Here is an 11,007-nt window from a genome sequence, read left to right on the forward strand (position 1 = left end):
AAGTCGTTGCATACTGTACCTGTCAGTGAAGCTGGACTGTGTGTCACTCATTGGGCTTCCGGTTCTAGATTTGCAGCAAATTATATCCGATTAACATTTTCCAGAGTGAGATGAGGCGATTTCCTGGAGCGTCCTTCTCTGGCATTCGTCTGAAGTGGGCAAGGATTTTGAGAATGGTGTTGAAAATAAATGGGACACTGTTGGGTTGTTGCAAGGCACGTCCAAACACTGGTAGACACCAAAATATTACCTACAGGCTATCTGTTCACCAACACTCCCTGCCAAAGCTGAGCAGCTAGGAATCTACAGTGCAGACCTTAAAAAATTAATCGGGGCCTCTGTCGTATTAGCTGTGCAGTCAGATGATATCCTACCCCGGCTATAAACAATATTTTGGCAACCAGAATAAATATACTGCGTCAGCTGGTACAAGTTGTCGTGCATGTATGAACTCCTTGGATGGATCCTGTGCATTCACATCCCAGTTTCCGCCGATATGAATTGTGTAAACAATATGTATTCCAATGTAACAGACACCTTGGCCCTGCGATGGAGTCCGTCTGCCACCACCCCAGCTCGGCTGAATGGCCTCGGTTCCTAAATGATCTTTGAAGATGCTGGAAATTCCTCCAGTCCCATTTGGTATTCCCTGCTCCCAGAAATGCCTGTCTGTGACTGTGAGGACGAGTCTCCCGTGACCATGAGAATCGCTCAATACCGAGTTTAACCGACCCGTGTTACAAATTAGCAACGACTGCAGCTAATGTTATACCGGTGTAAGACGTTAGATTCAACAAACTGGCTAGATGGTCGATTAAAATAAAAAAGCACAGTTGCCTTTTTTAGAAAATCCTTTCTCAGTGAAAGCTGGCTGGCGTTGAATCTCGCCAGCTACCAGCTAACAAAACAGATGAGCTCTTTCAGCAGAAAACTTTGCTTCGTATGCTCTTGTTTCGAGTGCAAACTAAGCAAACTCCCGTTCACAACAATGAGCCGGCCAACGACCGAAATATAGATATACAACACGGCATGAATGTTGACTGGCTTGCGATATGTCTCCGTGTTATGTCCTTCAGAAAGTCTCCTTGAGGAAAGAAAATCCAGTGAAGTCGGTTAGCACAGCGCAACGTTCCTTGACTCCATGTTTCCAGAATTCAGTCGTTTCTCGGCAGAATTCCCGTGGATGGAAGCAGCTAGCTATGTGGCCAGCTAACGGGACACAAAGTAACACCAGTCCGCTGTAAACACCGGCGAAAGGACACCGAGGCGGTTAAAACTTTTAGCGAACATCAAACGCTGTTTTTTTCAACGCAAGACGTTGTTTGTACAGGAATATAACTTGCGGAAAGGAACCAAAAATCCCACTTTCTGCCGCTAGCAACGCCCTAGCCAGCTAGCTGTTGGAGTCCAGTAGCGCTTCCACTAACCACTTCCGCCGGGAGATGGGAAAACTCATTTTGTTTCAGCATGTTTGGGAACACTGCTGCAGAATGACCCCCCCAAATGATGACAAAATAAAAACAAAAACTATGATACCACCAAAGATACTACTACTAGTAATGTTAGTATAGTATTCAGTAGTATAGTATGTTGTTTATTGTATTTTTATTGTAGGTTGTGAATGAAAAATAAAATGTTATATATTGGAATATTGGACCTGAACCGATTAACCGATTAATCACTCAGTCCACTGACCAAAACAAAAAAAGAAAAAAGAAAAGAAATGGAAACAGTCTTGATAATCAAATAATCGTCTAGTATTTTTTTTTTACAGAAAAAATGCAACATAATAATAATGATAATAATAATAATAAATCACTGGTTCCAGCTTCTCAAATGTGAAAATTTGTTTTCTTGAAGACATCACCTTACACCCTGCAAAGTATTTGTTTATCATTTTAGAACAAACTATTCATCGATAATGAGGATATAACTTTTATTTAAGCCCACATATATACAGTCAGACTATTAGTATAGTATTCAATAATATTGTATGCTTTTAATGTATGTTATTTTAGGTTATGAATAAAAAATGCAGTGTTATATAATGGACCTGCATGATCAGTCAATTAATCACTCAGTCAAAAAAATAAAATAAATTTTAAAAAAAAACAAAAAAATTGGAAACAGTCTTGATAATAAAAAATTGTCCAAAATTTTAACAGAAAAATTGCAAATAATAATAATAATAATAATAATAATAATAAATCACTGGTTCCAGCTTCTCAAATGTGAATATTTGCTTGTTTTCTTAAAGACGTCACCTTAGACTCTGGAAACTATTTGTTTATTATTTTTAGACCAAACGATTAATCGATAATGAGAATATAACTTTTAAGCCCACTTTAAGCCCAAATATATACACTTGGACTATTAGTAAGATATTATGTTTAGGTGTATTTGCTAAATAATTGAGTAGTTGATTGACAGAAAATTAATCAGCAGTAATTTAAACAATCGATTAATCATTTAAGTCAACTCTCAAGCAAAAATGCCAAGTATTATTTGGTTCCAGTTTCTCAATTATGAGGATTTTCTCTTTTCTTTATTTATTTATCTATTGTTTTGCTTTCTTATACGATTGTAACAAATATTCATGTTTATATTTGTATTTATATTATATATATATATTTTAAACTGCGAAGGATTTTGCACTATTTTCTGATGATTTATAGACTAAACAGTTGTATCGATTAGTAGATAATAAAAGTAATCATTAGTTACAGCCCTAGTTATTTAGATAGATATTGCATTGTTTATGATTCCATGTCAGGGAACCAGTCTTAAAATTTTCCCAGTAAGCAGGCACTGTTCTTCAGGTGGCTGATGAACTTGATGGTTATGTGTGTTGTTGTGTGGTTATTTCATGGTTTTTTTTGTGGCTCTCTTACTGTCTGTGGTTGGTCTGCGACTGGGACAACAGTCATTATGTTCATTATTTACAGCTTAAAGTCCAGTCCTTTGTCCATCATCCATGACTAGATACTCCTGTTTTGATAAAACTATCTTAACTCATCCACAGAGAAAGCTTGAAAGGCAAACAGAGAAAACACACTCAAGAGGCTGTATGAGTGTGTGTGAACGCGTTTAAATGACAGAATGAAAATGCAAAAGATACTTAGGCTTTCGTTCATGTCTTTGTATTTGTTTGATATCTGCAAACTATTCTCAATCAGTGCGTGTCAACAAAACTGCAATCAATATTAACTGATTCCATTAGCAATCCATTGAGCGTTTTTTAATCACTGCACATTCGCGTTTTTGTAATTTCACCAAACTAAGAAAAGAAAATGCACTTAATATCACAGCATTACCAACGCCATAATGAAGGATATGGTTAGTGGGTGGTGTTTTACAGGCAATCTTTGCACCACCACAATGAATCTGTTCATATCCTGTTTACCTTTAAATAGCTGGTGTTTGTGTACATGAGTGGACTATGTTCAGTTATTCTTCTTTACCTTCTCTCAAGCTATTTTGTTTGCTCTGATCCTTTTACCCATTTCGCATACTAAGTGAATGAAGTAATGCACTGTATATGATTATCTTCACCGTGTTGTGCATTGCAGTCCTGCTTCATTATTTATGTTTCTGGCAGCCGAAACCAAACTGTGCAATCCTTCAATATACACAATATACTGTGTATTACATACGGTGTCATACACAATATTAAACTGAGTGCTCCAATGCATGAAAACACCTTTAATACACACATATTTAAAATTGAATTCATGCCGAAAAGGACGATAAAAAGTTAAACTGGCCAACTGTGATCAACTCAAGTAGAATGTGACACTATTTTCAGTTGTCAATGAAATATTTTCTTTCATCCTTTTAATGTCTTCATACAAGCACTGCCAAATGACTCATGTCTCCTCACTGATCATTCATATATAATTGATATGACACCATCATGTGGACAGTTGAGGTAACTTCAGTCTCAGTCCAATATTACATCACAGTACTTGTGGCATTTAATGATGCAACTGCGGCTCCTCCTCTAGTTTTAGTTGAAATTTCATTGATTAAAATTTATTTGAAAGCATACAAACAATCCATCCGCGACTGAAAACGGTTCGTCATTACGTCCTTACGTTGGAGGGTTTACAGTACAGCACGGGACAAAAAACAAACGAAAAATTGGGAAAGTACATTCAGATAACTAAGGCACACACCAGTTAGATTTTTACCTTCTTGAAGACAACAGTGATGCTAACATGATTCTCAACAATGGCAGCCATGTAAACAGACTTTGTATGAGCACAACACATCAAATGTCAATCAAATATAAATAGGGAAACAAAGGGATGGCAGGTTTTTGAGCACATTACTGAAGACATCCATGTGCAGTACAATAAAAAAAAAAGATATATCATAATAATAAAAACACAGATATCAAGTCTGAGCATGAGGATGAAACCTGGAAGTGCAGTAAGCTTCAAGGCATGAAACAAATCCAGTCATGGAGCAGGCTAAATTGTAATATAATATTCTCTATGCATGACACTCTACCTGTCTTTATGCACATCTGTGTTCAGTGTGGTTGGAATCAACACCACAATATTGAGATGAATATTTTTTCTGGTAATTAATATGACATTATAGCAAATGTAGGCAAAATCACACATTAAATACTAAAACTGTCAAAACTCTTCACACACATCAATCGAAAAATTGAAATCACTATTTTTGTATGTTAGTGTGTTTGGGATGAACGAAGCAGAATTTGGCAATAACAATAACCCAATATGATTATATCATGTTGAAATGATTTCACTGACAGTCGCTAAATGATAACTAACTATAGTGTCACTGCCTTGTGTTTAAGGAGCAGCGTGTAGGATTTAGTGGCATCTATTGGTGAGGACTGCAGCCTGCAACTAGCTGAAACTTCTCCTCTGTGCCACGCATTAACTCCTGGGTAGTAATCCTTCAATGTTCGTTGTTCAGGAGGTTTTTACCAGGGGCCAAATTATCTAGAGGTCTCTTCCTCTCCAAAACAAACAGACCAGGTGGTACTTTTGAATCCTTGCTTTTTAAAATAAATGCATTTAAAATTAAATAAAAATTTAAAACTCTGGGACTACTGTCACCTTAAATCTACCAGAAAAATATCAGAAGAAGAGGGAAAAAAACTACTCTCAACATTTTCACGCGAAGAGTTTGCCTAAAATGAAACTCAAATTACTGATGGCAAGTCATGACGCCGCCAAACGTGAAAGACTGGCGTGCAGTAGAGAATCTCCAGAAAAGTCTGCACTATTTTGTGAGAGATCTTCGGATATGTGCCACGCAACTTAGGTCACATCGCTTCCAAATCCATTCAGAGAGGGGGCGCTAACTACAAAGGCAGATGCGAAAAAGCGAATGGCCCTGTCTGGAGCCAGTGTTTGGTTTGTCCATTTTGGGCTCCTGTAGAAACATGGCGGTGCAACATGGAGATCTCCGTCAACAAGCACCCGCTCCTTATGTAGATAAGAGCAGCTCTTTCTAAGGTAAATGAACGAAACGAAAAAACAATTCTTATTTTCAGGTGATAAGACGCTAAAGAAAACATACTTATTATATTATATTCCACTTCTGCCAATATATCCCCCTAAATCCTACACACGTGACCTCTGAAACTCGGCGTAAAACTCTAGGGACTAGAAACAAAAAATGAAAGCATGATTGCATAGGTTTTCATTTTGCCCTAGGATTTAAAGGTGGATACAAAAAAAAGAATTGAAGAGGAAGTCAGATAGCTCACAATAAATTGCATTTGATTGTCATGTCTAACAAGATCTCAGTGAGACTGAAACATGACTCTATTAAATTAAATTAACTGGGAGCTATCAGCACAGAGTGCAAATCGTCTGAGAGGAAACACTTCAGATAACTTAATATAATAAGTACAAACTCTGACACCATTTCATTAAACATTTCAAGATATTCATCGTTAATATAAATATCCAGATGGACTGCAAAATAGCATTACCAGTGTAGAACTATGTAATTGAGTGGTTCCTTTCCGTGTATCCCTTTACATGAGGCGAGTAAAATAACTGAAATGTTTTTTGGGCAGGCTCTGCGATAGGATTTCACACAGCAGGCAAAAGCTTATAGGAACTATAAACTAAATCTAACAAAGTAATCAAACACATCACACACATTTCTCTGGAACTTTCTGGTATGACTTCATCTCCCTGAGTACACCTTTCACATCTGCTCAGTTTCCCATGCACCGAAAAAAAGACAAAAAAAAAAACAGGGTTCCAAGGAAACCACTCCTAACTTTTTTTGAAATGACTACAAAAATTTCTCAAGCAGGACAGGCATTACATGTAAACTGTCTCTTTCCTAACATCGAGCTCTCATTTGAAGCAACACCACCACATATGACTAGGCCACAGTTCACTGCAACTGAAAGCAACATCTGCTCATGTGTTTATAGAAAGTGCTTTGGTTTTCAGTGACATAAACTACATCTGTGTTGTTAACTGCACATTTTACTCAGTAATCAAACACATGTTCAGCTGCAATAGCTGCATAAAAAATGTTTTTTCTTTCTTCCAAAAATGCACAGGTGTTAGACCTTACAGATGTCACGAGACATCACTCTGAAATATCCCTTTTTAAATCTGTTTAACATACAAAAAGTTGATTTTCTTTGCACTTTCCCTTGTGAGTCCAAAGTGAAAAACACAGATTTCCTTTAGAGAAGCACAAGCCGATCAGTCCTTCTTCCCGTCATGACCATTAGCTGCCACTATCTCTTGCTGGTCCCTCTTCTGTTTCTGCCAGCTCTTGCTCTTCCGAATGGCAAATCGAACAATGTCCACCATAAACACCCAGGATAGAGCGTACATAGCCACTCCCCCACACTTGATAAAGAATCTGGGTCTTGGGGAGATCAGCTCACAGTACAGCATTGTGCCTCCCACAAAGACTCGCATCAACACAAACAGCAGCACAAACAGGACGTCCACAACGTCCCCCAGCAGCGTCCCGTAATGTCCTGTCTGTTTGAGGAACCAGCGTGCCTGCAGGAGGGGGTTGGTGATTTCGCTGCCAAAGAGTACCGCGCAGGACTCGATGCCAGACTCCCCCAACCACAGGGTCAACAGGATTCCCAAGATGCTCATGGTGTGGTGGGCCAGCATAACGGGTCCCTCTGTGCGGAAGTACACACACCAGGCCATATCAAAGATAAAGTAGCCCAGGCTCACCACCATGGCACCTATCTGCAGAGGAGTGTTCTTAGTGCCTGGCACAAAAACAGAATCAGACAGTTCTTAGTTAGCATGTTTTTATGCAAGCAAAAACAATCATGAAATCACAAATATAATATGTGCCATCATTGTAGCATGACCACATAATTATTAATATCAATATGTAAAACAAACTTTCGAAGGAAGCTAAAATCATTTGGTCACTGATAAATAGTTTATTCACATTTTAAAATCTTTACATTTGGTAGTTTGAATCAAACTGTGCACACTATTCACTGTATCAAGAAACACTAAACATTTTCAACATGCTAAGCTATGTAGAGCTGAAACGATCAGTCAATCACGACAAATATTAATCTGCAACTATGTTAATACTCAATTTGTCTTTTAAGTAATTTTTCAAGCAAAAACACTGATATAAAAATCCCCACAGGGTAAGTGGGCTACCTGGATAAGTGAAAGGCCAGGGTCCATCCACATAGCCTATGTATCCTGTGATGCAGACTGCCAAGATGCCGTGTGCCAGGGTGACAAGTCGACAGTTCCACTCGGAGCTCCTGGACCCGTTAAGGTTACACAAGATAAAGTAGAGAGAGACCCAACAAGACAGGCTCAGGAACGCACAAACCACAACCAGTGCCATCTTCTCTTCTACAGACAAAAAAAGAAGAAGAAAACAACAACTAAACCAACTTACAGTTTCTCTCAAAAATTGTGCCTATCAGCAATCATCAAGCCAACTTTGGATCACATTCCACAGAAAACAGAAAAATGCATCGAGGAACATCTTGTGCTGTAATATCGCTTACAGTAGAAAGAGACAGCATTACCGTCCAGAGACTTGGACTGTGCAATCCTTTGTAAGTGACCAACAATTAGCCTTTGCTTGAACTATAATAGAACTATAGTTGGCCGGTCGAGGGTCTGGTGGGGTGAGGGGGACGTCTCTTCTTCTGCTGTGACGTTTGTACTAGGAGGTGAGACCATGCAGATGGTCGGGCCCACCCTCACTGGACTGGAACAAGAAGTCTCAAATACTTCAAGCAAGTTTCAAAACTAGATGAGAGGTTACTGGGTGCAGGGTCTCAGACAGTTCTCATCAGAGAGGAAGGTTATTTCAGTTGTTTTTAAATGACATGTGTCATAAAAATATTATTGTTGTCTTGCTTGTGTAGATACAAGGATGTCAGGGGGGCTTGGAGAGGTGGAGCCGTAATATTACAGTATATGTAGCAGGACAACTCAGTTTGTTGACAACTCAACTGTTAACTTAAACTGTATGCAAAACAGAGTGGCAGTTACAAACTGTTTTTTCACAATTAAGCATTTTAAAATGTCAGATAATACTGAAAAATTGTGTACGTGATTTATTCAAATTGCTGGTGTTGACCAATTAACAGTCCGAAACCCAAAAGTAGTTAATTTACTATCATATATGCTATGAAAAGCTAGAAAAGCATGAAATCCCTGTGTGAGATAATCCGGAAACTGTGAATGTTTAGAATGTATTGTATAAAAGTAACTCAAATTGTTATTTAATTACCAAATAGGGCTGCAATTAACAATTATTTTCATTGTTAAATGATTTATCAATTATATTTTCAATTAACCCATTAATTGACCAGTGTGTCACAAAGGCTTAAATGTCGTCCTCAATTGTCTTGCTATGTCCACAACCAAAAAATATTCAAGTTAACTGCCAAAGAGGAGTGGAAAAACAGAACATATTCAAATTTAGGAAGCTGGTATCAAATAATTTTGGCTTTCATTTTCTTAAAAAAAAATAAAATACTCACAATAATTATTCAACAATAAAATCAGTTGGCGAATACGTTAGCCCAATAGTTGACGCCTAATCCATTAGTCTTTAAAGCTCTATTATCAACTTCTGTCTTGATCACTTCACTTGTAACATAAAATGGCTGCAATGGGTAGGTGAAATACTGGGACTGTTTGCTGCTTTATAAATGAGAGCATATATAGAAGTTAAGTTTGGTTAGGTATTATTTTGTCAGGAACAACCCACGCCTTAACACAAACACTCAAAAAACAAACATAAAAAGAGATAAGAAAACCAAACCCAAAAACAGGATCCAAAACTAACAACCTACACAAACAAGGTGTTATGCATGAAACTAAAGTAAACACCAGAAAAACCAGGGGCGGGGGAGAGAATTGCATCATTCAAATAACATACATAGTAATTTTAATGTAATGCAATATAAGTGTGTTTTATAACCTCTGTGTCCTGTGTGGTGCTGCTGTCTTTGCCAGGAGTCTCAAGTTAAACAGGTTTAGTAAACTTTCCTGGTTAAATATAGTTATATATACACACAGGTGAGACACTGGAGCTGTTAAATGCATTTTGAATAAGAGAAATGGAACTCGTTTGGGTTTTTAAAATGCTCAACATGAGAGAGAGGTACATTTATAACGCTTTAATTACGTTCCCATGGAAACCTGTAAAAAGAAAATACAGGACAAGCAGTTAGCAACTAGCTAGCCGGATTTATGTCATCACTCACTAATGTGTTTTCCATTTTTAAACCAAGCTAGCTCCCACAGAGGGCAGCTGATGTTGGCAAACTGAAAGGGCAGGAGGACAAGGGTTTATCCCTCCATTTAAGAGGATGCTCACTGACAGGCTAAATATCCTGTTAGCTGGATCCGTTATGCTAGGCTAGCACTCTAACCGGTAGCAGGCTAACGTTAGGAGGCTAACAAAGCGTTTTCCTGTGGGATTGTGACGCGTCCACAAACGCAGTGAAATATATTTACCTTGGTGGTGCACATGTGGCTGTCTCTTCGTTTACATCCCGCGTGGTTTGTGTCCTGTGACGATGCGTTTCTAAGGCAGACTGTCAAAGGGTTGCTAGCAGACACAGTGGCTGCTATTTGTTGTCTTGTAACGTTACGGTGTCTCCGCCGGTGGCAACAGCAGCCTCCTCCAGCATCCCTTCAGTCCCGCTCCACTTTATTGGTCGCGCGCTGTACGTACAGCTGTCACAACTAACGTTAGTAGTATTAACGTGTATTGAGATCACGCTATATTATCACTTACTTCACTGTAGTTTAGAGATAATGGCAAGCTTGTTGAATATGTAAAAGTAAAATGCATGTTTCCATCCTTCCTGGTGTCTTCCCAAAGCAATGGGAAGTGGCCTTATCTTTTTTTAACAGTGGCGACACCCTGTGGTCAATTGCAGGAATTACACACAAATTCCCCTCCAGAAGGGGGACAAAATGGAAGAACTACATCATTATTAATTATTCATATTACAAATATTCTAACATGTGGAATAGGGGGGGCACACAGTGGTTTTATGGGAGGACATCTTATCTGCATGACCTGGATTGAAACACTGGTGGCAAGTCCTGCACAAGCAGTGCTTTACCCATGCTCTACCCCCCCAGGATTGGGTCACTGAGGAGATATTTTCCACATGAACTCAATGAAGCATCACATTATCATTAGAATTGAATATTAGATTCCTGGTGGCTGAGGGTTTAGGGTTAGGGTTAGGGGGTTAAGGGGTTAGGGTTAGGGCTGTTTGTGTAGCCATACATTCCCACCTCGAGTCCAGCCTGGAACCTTTGTTAGTTACCTTTCTTTTCACTCATTTATCTGTCAGCTCTCTGTTGTATGGATTGGATTACTGAATCGGCCTACTGTGCCAGGGGCCCAAATGTAGAGTGGGTCTGTTGCCCCTTACCTGCAAAATGCCCCTTACATTAACACATACTGACTAGGAAGAGATTAAAGATGACCACAAAGAGATGAAAAAGAACTGCAAAG

At 38.7% G+C, this 11,007-nt stretch overlaps 2 protein-coding genes across 6 annotated transcripts in view; both read right to left on the minus strand.

Annotated features, from left to right (window-relative positions):
- The window catches only part of arhgef12a (Rho guanine nucleotide exchange factor (GEF) 12a), a 45,395-nt gene extending 43,849 nt beyond the window's left edge, over positions 1-1,546 (minus strand). The window contains exons 1-2 of one of the 4 annotated variants that reach the window (XM_050064119.1): positions 538-1,543; positions 20-149 (exon numbers count right to left, since the gene is read on the minus strand). In XM_050064119.1, coding sequence (XP_049920076.1) covers positions 20-51 — 32 coding nt within the window. In that variant the 5' untranslated portion in view covers positions 52-149; positions 538-1,543. Of the gene's footprint in view, positions 1-19 lie in introns of all 4 variants that reach the window. The other 3 variants (XM_050064108.1, XM_050064130.1, XM_050064140.1) reach the window with 3 other exon arrangements.
- Positions 1,547-3,951: 2,405 nt separating this feature from the next.
- tlcd5a (TLC domain containing 5a) lies at positions 3,952-10,376 on the minus strand. 2 transcript variants are annotated; one of them, XM_050073435.1, is made up of 3 exons: positions 9,990-10,376; positions 7,659-7,862; positions 3,952-7,246 (listed from the first exon to the last, which is right to left on the minus strand). In XM_050073435.1, the coding sequence occupies exons 2-3, from the start codon at positions 7,852-7,854 to the stop codon at positions 6,714-6,716; spliced, it is 729 nt and encodes a 242-aa protein (XP_049929392.1). In that variant the 5' UTR covers positions 7,855-7,862; positions 9,990-10,376; the 3' UTR covers positions 3,952-6,713. The 2 variants fall into 2 exon arrangements, with proteins under 2 accessions (XP_049929392.1, XP_049929401.1); XM_050073444.1 differs by lacking the exon at positions 9,990-10,376 and adding an exon at positions 9,008-9,700.
- Positions 10,377-11,007: the final 631 nt, after the last annotated feature.

The sequence above is a fragment of the Epinephelus moara genome, chromosome 2 (assembly GCF_006386435.1).
Source record: "Epinephelus moara isolate mb chromosome 2, YSFRI_EMoa_1.0, whole genome shotgun sequence".
Lineage (NCBI taxonomy): Eukaryota > Metazoa > Chordata > Actinopteri > Perciformes > Serranidae > Epinephelus > Epinephelus moara.